An 18,754-nucleotide genomic window follows, 5' to 3' on the forward strand; every position below is an offset into this window, starting at 1 on the left:
GTGTCACCCACATAGGATTGCATTCCTTATCCTGGCTCCAACTCCAGGCCAAGCTCTGGCTGTTGCAGGCATTTGGAGAGTGAACCAGTAGATGGGATTGCATGCTTGTGTTCCCATTCTCTCTCCTTCTCAATAAAAAATAATTTTAAGACATATTTTTTAAAATGTCCTTGGTTATATGTAACTTTCAAAAACATCTTTACACAGTTTTTTTATTTTCCAATAGTAAACTACTAAGGGGGTGGAGATGGACTAAAGTTGAAGAGTAAGAGTCTGATTAGCTTTGCTCCTGACTCCTAAATTATTTCAGCAAATCACTACAGTCACCAGAGACATGGGACATACCTCTGCCCACCTCTTGCCACTTCAGGATGAAGTTATCAAAAACCAAGGTATGGGGGCAGGCATTTGGTGCAACGGTAAAGACGTCACTTGGAATTCCCACACCCCATAGCAGAGTGCCCAGGTTAGAATTCTGGCTCTACTTCTGATTCCAGTTTCCTGCTAATGCACACCCTGGGAGGCAATGGTAATGGCTCAAGTAGTGAGTCCATCCCACCCACATGTGAGATACAAAATGAGTTCTCAGCTCCTGACTTTTGCCTGGCCCAGCCCCAGCTGTTGCAAGCATTTGAGGACTGAAAAAGCTGATGGGATAACTCTCTCCCTGTCTCCTTCCCTCCTCTCTGTCTCTGTTTTTCAAATAAATATTTTTTTATTTTTTTTAAATCAAGGTATGTGAATAAGTATAACATGCTATTAGGATACATGGGTATATTGCAAAACGCATATTTTCTATTAACTCTTATTAGCATTCATTTGTAGCAATACTGGAGTATTTACAGTTCTAGAAAGTACATTAGAACCTCTTTATAATATTGATGTGTATGACCAAGACTAAGACATGCCTTATTGGCTAATCACTTGATATCACACTTCAAGAACAGGAGCAAACAGTATAATAACTAAGTAATTATGAGCTGGATTATAATAGTAAAATAAATGATCTTGATATTCTTCAAAACTTCTACAATTTTCCCAAATAGATGTGGTTTTACTTTAAGAATGTTTAAGAAATCAACTGTAAGCCACTTCCTGATGGTAACAAGTACAGCACCAAAAGATGAGTGCTACTAATCTTCTCTCCAAGACTATGCTTGGATGAGTTCATTACTATTTGGTGACCTGATTCTTAAAATGATATTTCAGCTCAGTGCTTTTTCCTAATGATGCAAAAATAACCTGGGGTCATGAGTATCTTATTTTCTCCTTCACAGAACAGATGCAACTCCTGGCTCCTCAGGTGGCTGTGGGTGGTAGGGAAACCACATTTGACCTCAAAGCAGAAAAACCTAGTGGTCACCAGCCCTTGAACCAGACTGCATCAGTTCAAACCCTAGCCATATGTCTATGGTGAGTTACTTAACATTTCTGTATGATGGTGTCCTCATCAGTAAAACAAAGCCAGTTATATAGAAGGAGGCCATGGCTGTTGTGAGGATTAAATGAGCTAATCATGGGAAGTGCTTAGAACAGATTGAGGCACACTGCCAAAATGTTGGATGTCTTTATTGTAATTCTCATTACCCAGGCTTCCTCTCCTCAATTCCAGGTCTCATAAAAACTTCCACCATGACCAACTCAAGTACTTAATTCCTACACTGCTATAATCCCTCTTCCAGTTCTTTGTAAATCAGTAAGTGGTTCTGCCAACCCCCTAGGCTGATAAAATCTACATTCTGCAGGTATCGTCCACTTTACTCCCAAGAAATACCTCACTGCTTACTGCTACCACCCTGGTCCAAGTCACCATCTGGAATCTTTTAATAAAAGCCTCTTCTCCCAGTCTCCCCACTTCTTTTGTCCCGCCCCCTTCAGTCTAATCTCCAACCAGCAAGCACAGTGATCTCTAACATAAATCAGTTCTCTTATGGGCTTCCGATAAGCCATACTTCGACTGATATGAAAATCCATCCAAAATCCTAGTCAGGGTCTCCAAATCTGAGCAACATCTTCCCAATGGTAGGAAACCATTCCTACTGCCCTCCCTGTCACACCAAGTGCGGCAGCCACAGTGGCCTCCTTTCTGCCCATAAACTCAGCAGTCTCATCCCCAGGTCTTCTCCAGCACTCACTTCATATTCACATGGCCGCCTCACTCACTCTGGTGCAAATGGCACCTCCTTGGAGAGACCCTCTTGGGTTCAAACGGAAACCTCCATTCATAGCACTGGCCACTATATTCCCCTGTTTGGTTTTCTTTCTAGCTTTTATCTCTCGCTGAAATTTGTATGGCTTATCTGCATCCAGGCTATCGCCCTTCCTGATTCTGGATGCTTCAGAGGACTGAGATGCTATCTGCCTGGCTAGGTAGAACAGTGCCTGAAGCGCAGCCAGCAATCAATGAACACACGGAGCACACGTGGGCAGGAGGAGGGAGGGTCCATCAGGATCCAGCCAAGACCTGTCCTCAGCCCCCATTCCTGAACTGAGCTGACTCTGAAGACTGACACCAATGCCATGCCAGAGAAGCCATCTCTCCTGCTGTCGCCTTCCATTCTCACATACCCCTTGCAAAGCCACCTCAGTCTGACACTGACCCACAGATACTCATAATGGTCAGTCCCCAGACTAACTTTTCTAAAATTCAGTCTCATAAGTACACAAATCAACCCAAAGCAAACAACCACCACTGAATTACTTATTTGATAACATCAGAAAAAAATCCCAGCCAGATTGCCCATTTCACCTTCCTTCTAAAAAGCCAGGAACACACACGGATGAAAAGAATTCAGTGTTCAAAGGTTGTTGGGGGTGTTACATGTGCTTTAACTAAAAAAAAAAAAAAAAAAAAAAAAAAAAAAAAAAAAAAATCTGCTGATCTTCCTCCCTTTAATTGGTTCTGGGAATCAACAACTGACCACAGGAGAGTTAAGTGTTTGGAACAGCTTCTCCATATTATCAAATCTTTGATTATAATGATTAAACCTGGACTTGCGGTTCTACCAAACCTCACCACACAACCTCACAGAGCATGCGCGTGACTGTGCCCCCACCACCACCACCACCACTCTCTCCTAAAGTCTGCACTGGGGCATCCAGTCATAAAATTAGCATGTGAGAAGGTCACATCACTCACACCCTCCCTTCATCACTCAGATTAGGGAGTTGGGCAAGGACGAGAACCCAGGGCTGACTCCCAAGCCACTGATATTTTTACTCCCTCACTGTGCCATCCAGACACACAGGACTGCAGACAGCCCAGTTTCTCTTGGTGTAGTCGTCAAGCTCTTGCCTACAGATCTGGTCCAAACCCATTTCTAAACCTACTCTCCCAAGGGCTTTGAAAAGGTCCCCAAGAGTGCCTTTCAAATATGTATTCAAAATCTACTGGGCGGCATCCACCCATCAGGCAGCCAGAAGGCAAAGAAGAAAATGATGCGCGGGTTTAAGGAACTAGCTTTCTGATGAGGGACAGAGACAATTGCAAAGAGGCAAGAGTAACCTCAGAGGTGTCCCCAGAACACGGACCAAAAGGCTTCCTCAAGAATGTCTCAGTGCTGTCCAGTAAGATGAAGAGCAGTGAAGGCAAAGAAATGGGGAAAGCACAATACTATTGGTAGAATAGTGAAAATGAAGACTTGGAAGCAATGAATAGTCTACAGCTAAGAAACTAAGGGCAGTTAACAGTTGCTGAAACACAAAATTCAAACTGGAAAGACAGGAGATAAAATGGGAGGGGTAGACACAGGGCAAGAATGTTGCCAAACTGTACCCTGTAGGTGTCTGGAAGCCACTGCCACAAGCTCTCATCATCTGTGTGTCTTGGAGCACTCTGGCGACTCGGGGGGGCAAGGATGAAGGAACCTGTGTCTCTGTCATGAACACTCAGTACTAACAACATGCTCAGATTGTACAGGGTGCTTTCTGCCAGACACAGATCTCCACATTGTATACACAGTAACACATTTAATCTCCTCACTATCTCATGAGCTGGGGGTTATTACCACCTTCTTTGTGTTGCTGAGCAAACTGAGGCACACTGAGGGCCAATTAATTAACCAAGATGTTCAAAACTAACCACTATGCCTCTTCCAGTAGAAGAGATGGAAAGAGGGGGAGAAGCTAATGCTCAGGCTTTGGGGCCACACCACCCTGCCCTCCTGCTGCAGAAACAGGACTACGTACTCCAAGAGTGAGAGTCTGTGTGCCATAACATCATTGTGTCACCTTGCCAAAGCTGACTGTGTGCAACGCCCTCACCCTCCCCAGCCCATCAGGGCCCAGCTGCTGTGAAAGCCAGAGTCCTGCTTTCCTATACCTCAACTTCATGGAGTCACCTCCACGGATTTACTGCAAGCTGGGTTTGTGCACCCGAGTGGCAACTGATTACATTAAAGATTCCAGAATGCTCAACTCTGAATAAAGACTGCAGGCTACCTGAAGGCAGGAATTACAGATCAGCCTTCCCGAGACCTGGCAGAAATTCCTGAGCAACTGACCAAAGCCAGCCAAAAGACTTTTCCAGGCCAGTGGGAAAGAACTGCAGACACGGATAACAAGAGCCTGTACAAAGGCTATTCTCCCAGCCCTCACAAGGATCATAGGACTTGAGTCAGGAGTTGGCCTTGTGCGGCCATATCGTCATTCTCCTTTGACACATCACTTTACCTCTTAAGTTTTCTCAACTGTCAAGTGGCTAGGTTTCTACCATCTTAAGGCCTCCATTCCACTCAAATTAAAAAAAAAAAAAAAAGCAATGTTGACAACTTACCAGTAACCATTAAAATTACTAAATCTCATAATACTCTTTAAAAATTTAGCAATTAGGCATCTTGAAATTCACCTTAAAGAAACATTTGGCAGTAGGGGGCATTTAGCCTAGTGGTTAAGGCACCTGCATTCCACATTGCAGTACCTGGCTTCCATAATTGGCTCTGGCCCCTTACTCCAGCCTTCTCCTAATGTAGACCCTGGGAAACAGCAGTGATGACTCGAGTAATTTGAGTTCTTGCCATTCATATGAGAGACCTGAACTGAATTCCCAGTTCCTGGCTCTGGCTTTGGCACATTGTGCATTATTTGGAGGAGTAAACCAAAGTTAGCAGTGTGTGCACTTGCTTGTTCTTTCCTCCCAGCCCCTGAAATAAGTAAATCAATAAGGAACTCAGCTGTTCAAAGTAGTATGTACAAGAACACTTAGCCCTCCATGGTTCATCATTGCAAAGAATGAGAAACAATTTAAACATCCAGTGTGGGGAGCAATTCGGACTATACTGTTACTGGAATTAAGATTTATTCTATGCATCTGCTCTCCCACAATATGGCGCTGGGAGAGAAGTAAACAGCTTCTACCCAGCTGCCTCTCACCAACTTGACAAGCTGCAGGAGCTGCTCCTGATTGGAGGAGAGCGGCGTGCTCGGCGTGTGGGCAGCCGAGTTGGGATTGGTGGAGAGGACTATATAGGAGGAGAGAGACGGCATGGTGGTGTGGGTTGGTTGGAGAGTGCGTTGGAGAGTTCGCGGGGAAGTTCGTTACTTCGTTCTTTCTCATTTCTCTCTACTCATTCTTGCTTTGGGAGTTTGCTGTTTACTTATTCTTACTTTACTATAGAAAGGACTTGTAAAAAAAGGGAACAACAAGCGCCCAGTCCGGTGCGGCTCCTCCGCGTGCGGAGGAGCAGCAATCCAGCAGCAGGAAAATGATTAAAAAAAAAAAAAAAAAAAAAAAACCTGATGGTATATCCAATACAATAGAATACTTCCACACTGGTGTCAATGCTATAATAATACATCTCTAAACACTGAATGGAAAAATGTCCAAGATACACTGTTCAGTAAGAGCAAGCAGCAAAGCAATTCACATAGAATCCTTTTTAATAATAAACATATAAGATGTATAAATCCCTATTATACATTATTTTAGAAGAATGGATGTGGGGCTGATGTTGTGAGGCAGTGAGCTAAGCCCTCATTCATGAAGCCAACATTCCATACAGATTATAGGGTTGAGTCCTGGCTGTTACATTTCTGATCCAGCTACCTGCTAACTTTCCTGGGAAAGCAGAAGATGGCCCAAGTGCTGGGTCTCTGACACAAAGACCATGATGGAATTCCTAGCTCCTGGCTTTAGCCTGGCCCAGCTCTAGCTGTTGCAGCTCTTTGGGGAATGAACCAGCAGATGGAAGATCTCTTTCTCTCACTCCCTCTTTCTCTGATGCTCTGCTTTTCCAAGAAATAAATAAATATTAAAAAAAAAAAGAAGAGAAAGAAAGAAAAGAATATCTTAACTGTTCTCACCACAAAGAAATTATGAGGGAGCCAGTGCTGTGGCACAATAGGCTAGGCCTCTGCCTGCAGTGCTGGCATCCCATATGGGCCCCAGTTATGGCTGTTGCGCCCATTCGGAGAGTGAATCAGTGGAAGGAAGACCTTTATCTCTGCCTCTCAAATAAATAAATAAAATCTTAAAAACAATAAAAGAAAGAAATGATGAGTATGTGAGGTGATGGGTATGTTAATCAACCTTATTTTCTCATTCTATATTGTATACATGTATCAAAAATGTCACCCATAACTCTGTATGTCAGCAAAAATAAAATTTTAATTTTTTAAGTAAAATTAATGTTTCAGTGTGGTAAAACAGAAAAATGAATCTGCACCCACAGCCCACACCCTCCTGTCTGCAGGGGCTCCCATGGGGAAGGGAGCACCTTGATCCCACCTCAGCCTTCTGGACATCATCCTCTCTGCCAGAATCCTCAGAGCAACACTTTCAGAGAATACAGGGAAACTTCTTGTTTTCTTTCTTTGAATTATTTTAAGCATCTAACACATAGGACTTCTGTAATCAGATAAAAACAAAAGGTGACACTGCAGCCCAAGGTCAGGCCAGTGGCACTAAGAGCAGGAGCCTGGAGGTATTTATTCAGCATCTCTAAGTCAAGAAAACCAGTTAGAGCCCCAGTCATGTGCTGAAGGGTTTGGAAGCCACTTTCTGGCCCTCACAACTGCTCATCTGACTCCATCTCCTGGTGCCCACAAACCAGCTGACAGCCCTTCCTGATCATCTGTTCCTAAGAAGCGGGTGTGGGCTGTAGAAAGGAAGGTGGCCACAGCGGCCAGGGCAGACAGGGTCCTCTCCATGTGGCCACAAGGGAATCAGCCTAGAGCACGCTGTAATTAGGTGTGACACCTCCTTCCACATACACAAAATAAATCCATTCCTTGGGGTTCCTGGAAACAAAAATACCAAATTTCTTCCAACTGAGATAAATTCCCTGGGATCTACCAGTGAAAGTCTCAATAAAGAAACTCTCCAAAATAATGGTGTGGGAAGAAATTTAAATATTTCATCTTATTTCTAGGAGTCTAAGATACTTGACGCTGCTACTGAAATTTAACATTCCTGTCCATTAAAAAGCACCCAAGAGAGTTCAGGGACAGCCAGATGCTTCATCTAAGCATTTACCATGATGTAGCCCTCCATGATCCCACCCTCCTTCATAAAGATGTTAGGAAGCAGAGGACAAACATTTCTAGCCGTGAGCTGTGGGAGTCCTAGAACAGGTGGACTTTCCCCTGCCTTCTGTGAGCACATCCAGGAACCTGCAGGATGCACCGCAGTCCAGAACAACAAAATGCAATGTCTCTGCTCCACAGCACAGCAGGACCAAGTTTGGGATTCATCACCCCTGCAAAGAGAGGTCTACACTGTTGTTTCTTATACTCTGGTGTAAATATCAGCACTGCCTCACCCCCAAAATTTCATGCCTGTGATAAAGTGTTCATTTTAAGGAAATCTCAAGTGCCTGCTGATCACAAGCAGTTGAGAAGTTCTGCAAATTCTGGCAGAGAGGATAACCAGTTAGAAGGCTGAGGTGGGTTCAAGGTGTTCGCCTCTCTCTGGAAGATACTGGGAAGAAGGGAGGGTAGACTGCGCACAGACGCAGGTTCGTTTTGCAGTTTTACCACACTGAAAGCATGACTCAGTAATTGACAATTCTAGAAGAGTTTCATTAAGTTGTTTCACTTCTTAAATATGTGAGCTACTTTTAAGAAAATCACTGTCAGCAATCAGTTCACTTCCAAGTTACTCTAGAATAATAAATATTCCCCCAAGTATTAGTCTTTTTGAAGCATCATCAGAGGATGATGAAACTAACATTTATCGTATAGTACACACATAAGTTCATTCATATTACTCTGGAAAACAGCGCCTACAGAGATACTACTATCACTCTGACTACATTTTTTATAGTTTTTTTATAAATTGATGGTCACATTTTGCTGAACAAATACACCCTTAACACACCTGGCTGTCTGTCCATCTTTCCCCCAAGCCAATCCCTCTACACAAAGCTTGCCATGTTTTAGTGAGAAATTTACAAACTGCACACAGGCACAGGCCATAGTCAAGGAAAATGCGTTCACACAAAGGAGGCAAATGCCCTATTCCTGGTATCCCAAAAGTATTTACGAAGCACCTCAAATGGTTCAGCACCACATAGAGGGCAGCATATGGCACATCAGAAAGAGAATCATAAGGAAGGGCAGAGAGACCCCAGTATTAAAACCTTTGGTGAAGCCAACTCCCTGTTCATCCCACAGGCACTCTATGGCTTTCTCTGGACTAGACCTCTGCTAGCAGCTCTTGCCTGGTCTCCACCACTCTACCCTCTCCTCTGCCCCAGATTTACCTTCCCCAAGACCTGGCTGTACTGCCCCTCTTGCTTAGACGCCTTCCAGGAGCCACCCCAGCTAAGGAATGGAGTTCACTGCCTCAGGAAAAATGGGCCCTGTCTCCAGGATCTGGCTGTAGGCCCTTCTCCAGTTTCCTAACCACTCAGGCATTCCCCAACCTCTATGCCTGGATAAGGTGGCTTTGGGTAACAATGACAATGACGTGTTTTTTCCTCCTTTCAGTCTGGTTTGTGTATCACCACCACTAAAACCTCCCCCTCTGCTCCTCAGAGGGTGTGCTGTGCCTCAACACTGAATTCTGCAGAGGCAGCCTCCTCAGTGTCACAGCCAGGCTCCCAGGCAGGCAAGGCAGCACAGCAGGGAACGCCCACAGGAGGCAGCAGTCAAATGCTCTCTCCAGAATAACCTACGCTAAGCCTCTTCAACAGACCTCTCGCACCAAGTTTACGTCACTCTCCATTTCTACACGGGCAATACTGGATTTAGAATGGCTAAAGTGGGTTGTGGGTTGTTACTCAGTGTTAGAGAACTGATATAGGCAAAGCACTTAAAGCAATGCTTGGAGTACACTTTTTTTTTTTTTTTTTTTTTTTACAGGCAGAGTGGACAGTGAGAGAGAGACAGAGAGAAAGGTCTTCTCCAATGGCCGCCGCGGCCGGCACACCGCGCTGATCCGAAGGCAGGAGCCAGGTGCTTCTCTTGTCTCCCATGGGGTACAGGACCCAAGGACTTGGGCCATCCTCCACTGCACTCCCGGGCCACAGCAGAGAGCTGGCCTGGAAGAGGGGCAACTGGGACTAGAACCTGGTGTGCTGCCGCTGCACAGCGGAGGATTAGCCTAGTGAGCCGCGGCACCGGCCGACAGTCATATCTTAATAAGTCGTGGCTATTTTGATTAATATGCCACAGATATTCACTAAACGTTTCTTGATCAAAGTCCTCTAATCTCCACTAACCCGGAGCAAATTACATCTGTTCTAAATCTCAGTTTTCTCACCTTTATTAAGTGCTGGGGATGAGGTAGGGGGAGAAGGAAGGAGCTTGGACCAACACAGAAAACAATGAAGAGCTAAACTTAAACAGCAACAGGATAGCTAAGAAAGGAGAAAAAGCACCTTAAGGGGAAAATTATCCACTGGACTCCCTTTCCCCTAAGCAATTTTAACTAACTTCCCCTAGACATTTTTTTTTAAATAATTGATCTTTTACTTGAACATAATGTATCAAAGGGATACCTGCACCACCATGTTTACAACAGCACTGTTCACAATAGCCAACATTTGTTATCAACCAGGGTGTCCATCATCACATGAATGGATAAAGAAAATGTAGTGTGTACAAACAATGGAATATTATTTAGCTATAAAAACGAACGAAATTCTACCATTTGCAGCAAAATGAACACAACCAGAGGACACCATATTAGTGAAATAATCCAGATACAGAAAGACAAACACTGCCTGTTCTCCCTTGTATGTGGGTGCTACAATTTAAAAAACAAGAAGAAAAAATAAAAATAAGTTTGTGTGTATCAGTATTGTTGCAAATATGGTTTTATAAAACTTTGTTTTATAACTTTGTCAAACCAATGGTTAAGCATATTATACTGCTAGGGCCAGTGCTGTGGCATAGTAAGTTAAGCCTCTGCCTGTAGTGCCAGCATCCCATAAGGGCACCAGTTGGAATTCCACCTACTCCAGTTCCAATATAGTTCCCTGCTCATGTCCTGGGAAAGTATTGGAAGATGGTCCAAATGCTTGGACCCCTGCATCCATGTAGGAGACCTAGAAGAAGCTCCCAGCTCCTGGATTCAGATAGGCCCAGCTCTAGCCATTGTGGCTATCTGGGGAGTGAACCAGCAGATAGAACACCTCTCTCCCTGTATCTCCCTTTCTCTGTTTGTAACTCTGCCTCTCAAATAAATGAACCTTTAAAAGAATGTTTTAGGGGCCAGCACTGTGGTGTAGCAGGTAAAGCCACTGCCTGCAGTTCCGGCATCCCATATGGGCGTCAATTTCAGACCCGGCTATTCCTCTTCCAATCCAGCTCCCTGCCATGGCCTGGGAAAGCAGTAAAAGATAGACCCAGTGCTTGGACCCCTGCACCCACATGGGAGACCTGGAAGAAGCTCCAGGCTCTTGGCTTCAGATCAGCCCAGCTCCAGCCACTGGGGCCACTTGGGGATTGAATGAGCAGATAGAAGACACCTACCTCTCTTTTTCTCTTTCTCTTTCTCTTTCTCTCTCTTTTTCTCTCGTTCTCATTCTCATTCTCTCTCTCTCTCTGTAACTCTGCCTTTCAAATAAATAAATCTTAAAAAAAAAAGTTATACTACTATAGTTTTAAAGATCTGTTATTACTTTAAAATTTACTGTATATGGGTGAAGTGGTCATTTTTCCATTCAATTACTGTTTATAGCTGCTCTATATTGTTACTAAACTAGGGTCTTTTTGCTTTTTACTTGTTAAAATTCTTATTCAGTGAAGTTTTAAGCCTTTTTTTACTGTAATGTAAACTTAAAATATGTCATCTCAAAAACTAAAAAAAAGAAAGAGAAAGGAAGAAAGGCGGGAGGGAGGGAAAGGGGAGAGAAGAAGGGCATGTCATTATGTTCTTAGGATTGTATCTACAAGTCACATTGAAACTGTTAAAAACTAATTAAAATAAAATGTTTTTAAAAATAATTGATCTTTTATTATAATGTTATAAAAGTATGTTCAAACATAAATTATGTATGCCCTTCCCTATACTTTATAAAACTATAAACATTTTTAAAGTGTAATAAAAATAAAAGAGAACTCAAAGTTAATTTACCATGACAAATAATGAAGACGCAATTCTGCATACACTGCCTGGTTGCTCAGAATATATTAAGCATAACACGGCACGGGCCCCTTGCCTTTGCCTTCTGCATGCCTCTGCCACATGGGCTCTGTGACCCTTCAGCTACCCATCACTTTTCTCTAACAAACTTTCAGAAAACCTTTGCTCACAAAACTTCCAGCCATCATCTCACCCTAGCACATTATTTCTATAATATGCTCATTTCTGTTCTTCCCTCATTAGCTTGACTAGACAATTAAAAGAGTGTTCAAACATAGGCAATAAAATCTTAATGATACTACCCAATTATAAGTCAGCTCGATGTTACACATTGTAATTTTTAAATTATTAATGAAATAAGCATTAAAATTTAATTCTGGTTTAAAAAGAAAACTTAATCTCTCAGGAAAATGTCTTCAAATCCAAGTTTAAGAAACCCTTTTGGTATGTAATAAGAGCTGTTGTTACAGTGTGTATATATAACTGAAGATATCTCAGATCTAACTCTGTGCTGACGTTTCGAGTGCTTTATGCACAAAATTGGTTGAATCTCTAGAATAATCCTATAAGGTAACTAAACTCTAAAATCTGAGGAAACCACAGGTCAAAGAAAGTGTGCAATAATGGGACAGTGTTTTGAAATATCTGAAACCAGAACCTCTGCTCTCTACCCCGTCAAGACAAGTCCTGTGGGAAGAATCACTATGTTCCTAATGTATATTTATAAAATGCATGAAATTTGTATACCTTAAAGTTATTTTTTTTAAGTTGGGGTGGGGGTCCTGAAGAGCTCTGGCAGAAGGCATCCAGCCATGGTCAATGTGAGTCCAGGTAAACCAAGCAAGTTGGTGAGGGAGACTGACAGACGAAAGGCAACATTTTGAAAGAAGTCAAGATATGGTGACAGGACCCACAGACAGAAGGAAGGATCAAAGCTAAGTCCCTGGACCTGTGAGACAGGAAGAATGACCCTTCACAGAACTGATGGGAAAAGAAGCCAGTTAGGAAGACAAGACCTAAATTGAAACATGGTGAATTTGAGACAAAAGGGACTTATTCCAAGTGGGGATGGACATCCTCTTAACAGATCACAGTGGGCGATTGTAGACAATATGTAGACAATATGCTTACAATGCATTAAAAAAAAAAAAAAGATTTCAGAGATAAGGCGGTCAAAGTTGCCCAGCACAGAAGGGCCAGAGAACAAAGACTGGTAGATGTGGCCACTGAATTCTAAAAGAAGACTCTGTGTCTTCTCTAGTTTCAACAGACTTGTATACAAAACTCAGACCACAGCAGGGAGAATTACAATGACTAAGAAACAAGGGCAGCCTCCCCTTGACAATACACATGAGGACTCATTCATGCAACAGCATTTGAGTGCCTATACTATACCAGTACTGTCCTGAATTCAGCCTTGAACACCCCACCTTCATGGAGTTGACATTGCAGTAGGAGGAACAGAGCAAATAATCAAGTATGAGGGACTTCCAAAAGGTGTGGCAAAATGGAAATAAAAAAATCCATTCCCTTTGGTGCAAGAAATTTTGAAATCTATGAAGCTTTTTCATAATATGCATTTTCCATGGGCTCCTCAAAGACCACCTCACTCCTGTAGTTAGTCTAGAATTAGGTGGCAACACGTGATCTAGAGGATAGGAGAGAAAATTAAGCAGGATATGAGAATGAGGAATGATGGGAAAAGAAAGGTATTTGAGATAACATTATCTGGCGAACTCTAAGAGGTGACAAGATGAAACTATTTTAAGCTATGAAGCCTTGGGCACATTAAAACATCTGCTGCCTAAGACACTAAGCACTTTCTTGGAGCTACAGAGCTCACAATGAAAACAGACTTATTCAAAGTAGCTGCGAATTGGTATATACCAAGGAGACAGCCAATGGCATTGGAAGCAATGAAGCAAGGAGCCTGTAGGGCAGGCAAAACAAAACAACTTCATCATACAGATGTCTATTTCTGAATCCCTTCCAACTGGAATATTCTGACTATGCTGGAAAAGGATGGATGCAGGAGCAGTGGCATGCTCACAGGAAGAGAAAAAAGCAGAGGAAGTTTGTTTTATAAGCTGCAGCGACAATCACTCAAGACATAAATAACTGTTTATTGAACAAGACCTACTGATGCCAGTGTATGTGCTCACAAGAGAGAATACAAACCAGCCAGCACTTCAAACAGGTTGGAGTGAGACTGTCTCTAATAGTGCAAGTCTCAAAAGGATCCAACTGCAGAAAGCAGGGCAATGGGATGGCGATGCTATCACCCTGTGGCCAAGCTAAAAATGAGAATTGAGAAGCTCTCTCTGCAGGACAGCAGTGGAGAAGCTGTCACAAGCCTGAGCCACCAGTAAGCATGATAAAGCACAAAGATTAGACTGAGAAAGTAACCATCACTCCCTGTGAGCAGTCTGATTAACTGTGCCGCCCTCTCCACCCCACAATCACTACATCTGTATTAGAGTCATCGGCCTCCCCACACAGCTGTGAACAGCTCATGGGAATCACACCTAATCTCTCTATTCCCAGTAACTAGTAAATAGAGGAGGACAAATAAACGTTTGATGAGGCCAAGTCTTAATGACCTAAGTAAAATTGAAGGAGCTAAAGAACTGAAGGTTTGATGAGTGTAAGAAAAGGAATAGGCCAGATTCCTTCTAGTTGTTTATTGGGATCAATACCAGTTGGCTGACAATTGAACGCACGAGGTGACCAGCACCTGCACCTAACTGACTGGCTAGCAATGAGAAAGTTATTTCAACTCTGAGTCTCAATTTATGAAATGAGGATACTGGAGGAAATCAGAGGTTGCAGATCTTTCAGAGGAAAGAACGTAGCTGTCATTTTCCTGGCCTGGAGAGAGGATCTGACTTTGCTGTCGGGGTAGGGGGTGCAGGCTTCCGCCTTGGCTGTGCTTCCAAACAAATTACAGGAGGAGAACACACAGCTGGTACGGCCGTCTGTCAGCAAGAGAGACTCACAGGTGATGGGGCAGGTAAGGAAATGTGTTTGGGGAAGTGGCAGGGCAGTGATGAGCAGTGGTAGTGCATTACAACAACTGACCTCAGAGCCAAAACAACAGATAGCTCTCGAAAACAATGTGAATGGAAGGAGCAACTGTGATTGCCAGGTGTCTGGCATGTACACACCCAGGCACCCAGACGGGGGAAAAACAGGTAGACTTTACACAACCTAAAAATGTTAATACTAATTTAAGAGCTGTGAAAGTAGTAATTACTCCCCAAACAAGACCATCTCTAGCCTTTGAAAAGCTTGCTTATTTACTGTTTTTACAGAGTGCCATCAGACTGTTTTCTGAGTCTTTGAGAAGTTTCTATTTACAATCGTAGAAATACCTGGCACTTCCAAAACCCTGAATTTCCCATGCCAAATTGAATTCCCCAACACTACAAGAAAACCCAGCAACTGCAGAAAGGAAAGAAAGGCTAATCCAGTCAAAGGAAATCCTCCAGTTCCACAAAACAAAACAAACAAATACCACAACCAGCACGGAAACATCTCTAGCTGAATAACACACTCGATCTTTAATAACTTCATGCTGAAGCCCTTAAAAAGTATTAAATTACACGTTCTATATTTCAATGCCTAAAATTACACAACTTAAAGCAGTTGAGTGAGCTTAGGACTTAAGTCAAACTTAAGGAAGCAAAGGCCAGTGAAAACCATGTGTTTGAAAATGTCTGCAAAATAATAAATGCCTGAGGGAACTGGATGGCTTTTCTGCTTCTAAAATAAATAAAGCCCGGTAGAGGGGAGGGAAGAGGTGATTTGCAAAGATCCTAGTGAGGATAATCTATGTGATTACACAGAGCAAACCATCCAATCAATTCCACATGAACCAAGGAAAGTTAATCCAAGAACAGCAACAGTACTTGAAACGATGAGGGAAAACATACAGTGCTGACTTTTCACACACTGTCAGCGCTGAAGAACATGTCAGGTCACTCTAACCTGCCAGAACGAACCACTCCTGTCTGTGAAAATGGCTTGGATTGTGTTAACTAAAGGACAAGCAAGATGTTTCGTTCGGGCCTTTCAGATCCCCTCCCCGACTCCCAGAAGCCTCCCTACTTCCTGCACACCTTTCGGTTACTTTCTACACGCTGACTTCCTGCACACACACTACCTTCCTCCTTAAGGGTGAGTAAAGCTTCGGTCCCCAGGCAAACTCGAAGGTCAGAAAGAAGTCCGCAGTCCCCTGGCCCTCTATAACACCACAACCAGCACAGGTCCCCTCAACAGGTTGGGCCGCGGTAGAGTGATAAACAACTCCTGCGAGGTAACGCATCGCTGCCAGGACACAAGGCAGCAGGCTGAACGTGGCTGCTCCAGGAGAGGCTGCGGGCAGAGCCTCTTGGCTGACGTTCATCGCCGCTCCTAGCACGCAACAGGTCCACGCAGGCAGGCCCCCAGCGGCGGGCATCGGGGGCACCTACCTGCCCGCAGTTCCCCAGGCCCGGCTCTGCCCCTGCCCCCTTACGTCGCGTCCTCCAGAGGACCACGGCAGGCCGGCCCAGCTACAGCTCTCCTGAGCACAGCCCACCCGCGATAAGGCCTGGGAGCACATTCCTCCCCAGATGCCGAGATAGTGCGGCTCACCTGCGCCTGCCCGGGTCTCAAGGTCCTCTAGGACTTACTCGGCCAAAGGGGGGGCGCGCCCCGGCAAGGGGTCGGGGACACACCGGGGCGAAGAGGCCCGCCCCCGGGGACGAGATGTGGCGTTCGGTAGCCTCCGGCTAGCTGGAAACTGCCCCAACCACCAGGCTTCTCACCTGCCCGGACACAAGTGCCGGGTGTTAAGACCTAGACGAGTATCTAAGCTACCTGATAGCCCACCAAAACGTTTCTCCGATCGCACAGGCTCTAGTGACTACTCGGAAAACATCGTATAAAAACGGAAAAGAACTTTCACTGGGGGAAGGATGGGCGTAGAGACGCCAGGGGGGAAAGGAGCAGGTGAATGCAGCAGAGGGTTCCAGCACGCCCCGAGGGCAGGCCGGGGTCTGCAGGTGGGAGAGGGCGCTGGACGAGAGGAGAAGGGAGAGGAGCTACAAGGGCCGGGGGAGCGCAGGTGAGGCCGGACACTCACCTCAGGCAGCTCGCGGAGCTGGTTGGCGTCCAGCAGCAGCTCCTCCAGGCTCCGGGCGTAGCGGTAGATCTCCTCGGGGACGTAGACCAGGGAGCAGTGGCGCTTGTCGATGGTCTCCACATGACGGTTGCACCGCCACAGGGGGATGCAGTGGAACATCGCCGCCCCCACCGCCGCCAGGTCCCGAGCCGCGCAGACCCGGGGGCTCCGAGCCCGCTCTACCCGGCGGCTCCGCTCCGCTCCGCCCGCTGCCCGCTCCGCGCTCGTTGTTGGCTCTCAGGCTCGCTCACTCCCCGCGCCGGGTTCCGCAGTACGAAACGCTCCAAGGAACCCTGGGCGGGCGCCCCTGTCGCGCCCCAGAGCCCCCGCCCGCCAGCCAGCCGGTGCGTCCCCTCCCACCCTCCAGTCGCCGCCGCAGCCGCCGCCACCGCGCGAAGCTTCCGACTCGCAGCCACCGCGCGCCTTGCGCATGCGCGCTGCGGGGTGCGCGCCGAGGGCGTCTCCCCTCCCGGGGATGCTCCGCTCCGGGTTTTCCTAGAGACCTGGGTCTGGAGGGGGTCGGGAAACCTGTGGGTCGGCCGCTGGGCTGTCCCCAGACTCCGGCCCGGACTTCGGGTAGCGTCGGGCTTTTTTGAGCCAGGGAGTCTCTGAAGGGGCTCAAGGCAAAGTTGAGGCGGCCTGAGGGGAGGAGGACAACTTTGATTTTTAGTTTCACTCAACTCGCTGTCTTCTCACCTCCCTTCCCCACAACAACTTTCTCTTCCGGGGTCAGAAAGGGGCACCCCATGCGGGCAGTGGGCGCCGCGAGGTGAGGCGGTCGGGTGGCTCACCTGCCGCTGAGGCACTCGTGTACTCGCGGCTCACAGCAGCCCCAGAGGGGCGAGCGGGCCACGTCCCCACCCGGGGCTCGGGCACCGCCTGCAGACTCCGCGGCCCGGGGAGCCGGTCTTCCGCAACCTTGGTTTTGTTCGTATGCACAACACCAGGAAATCGCCCTGTCCATGCCACCAGGAGCGTGGGAGTCAGAGAGTGCGATTGTCCGCCAGGAGCCCACGTGCGGAAACGCGCCGCCGAAGGTGAGGCTGTGAGCCGAGGTCAGCCCAGCCGGACGTTGGCGCCTGGCGACTCTCCTGGGCTGGGGCGGAGGGAGAGGATGCCGAGTGAGCATCCTCCACCCGGCTTCTGCCTTTCTGCGATGACAGCCGTCCCTTACAAGGGCAATAGGCAGCCCTAGGAGTCGCTGGGGAGGACCTGGCAAGCTCGCTACTACCATTCTCTGGCCCCGGACCGGAACCCCGAACTGCCCTTATTCTGTAACCGTCTGCACCACAATCCCCATCTCCGAATAACCAAACTCGCTTCTTCCCAAAGGGTTACCAGTCAAGGCCAGTCGCATGAATGCATGGTTTTGGGGTGGGGGTGGGGAGGTCTCCTCCGACTCCCAGCCCGGCTAGCCCTTGTCCTAAAGTATACTCAAAGTTCCACCTGTGGCCCCTGCCGCGTCACCAGGCCGGCTCTCTCACACTCGCTCAGCCCCAGAGCTGCTATAGCTAAAATCTGGAGCCAGGGAATTCCCAATTCTGCAGAAGACTGAAAACGCCGAGCATGCTCAATGGCCAAGTTTGTCCTGAAACTAGTTTGCAAACTTTCCTGTCAGTTCGGCGATGAAGCGGTTTAGGAGGCAACGCTGAATCCTTTGGAATGTACTAGGAGCGTGCCTTTCTTCCCGACGGGTGAGGAGGGGTTCGGCTTTCCTTTCAACCCCACCCTTATCACCTCAAGTCTCATTCCAGTCAATCCCCAAGCTCCTGCTACCCTACCCACTTCACCCTCTCTTTTTGTCTGTCCTGATTTGATTCCTGCATTCTCAGGGAAGGCTACCTGGACTTTGAACCGCCACTCCTCCTCCCTCATTCTTGCATTCTGGAAACATGTAAAGCCCTTTTTCTGCCACCTTTCTTGGAAAACTGGTTCCTAGCTGAGAGATGTCCAGAAAGATAAACAAGTCTTTTTTTTTTTTTTCCAAGTTTTCCAACTGCTTTTAAATCAGGCTGACTTGCTCTGTTATCTAGTGTTGATTTCCAGAGACTGCCACACTAGAT

General features: G+C 46.2%; 1 protein-coding gene across 4 annotated transcripts in view; it reads right to left on the reverse strand.

The window, feature by feature from the left end:
- The window catches only part of LRRC1 (leucine rich repeat containing 1), a 164,240-nt gene extending 147,117 nt beyond the window's left edge, over positions 1-17,123 (reverse strand). Inside the window, exon 1 of one of the 4 annotated variants that reach the window (XM_051855609.3) lies at positions 16,653-17,123. In XM_051855609.3, the coding sequence (XP_051711569.1) occupies positions 16,653-16,811 (159 nt within the window). In that variant the 5' untranslated portion in view covers positions 16,812-17,123. The other 3 variants (XM_089333141.1, XM_089333140.1, XM_089333139.1) reach the window with 3 other exon arrangements.
- Positions 17,124-18,754: the final 1,631 nt, after the last annotated feature.

The sequence above is a fragment of the Oryctolagus cuniculus genome, chromosome 5, assembly GCF_051225735.1.
Source record: "Oryctolagus cuniculus isolate XC-2025 breed Fujian yellow rabbit chromosome 5, ASM5122573v1, whole genome shotgun sequence".
Taxonomy (NCBI): domain Eukaryota; kingdom Metazoa; phylum Chordata; class Mammalia; order Lagomorpha; family Leporidae; genus Oryctolagus; species Oryctolagus cuniculus.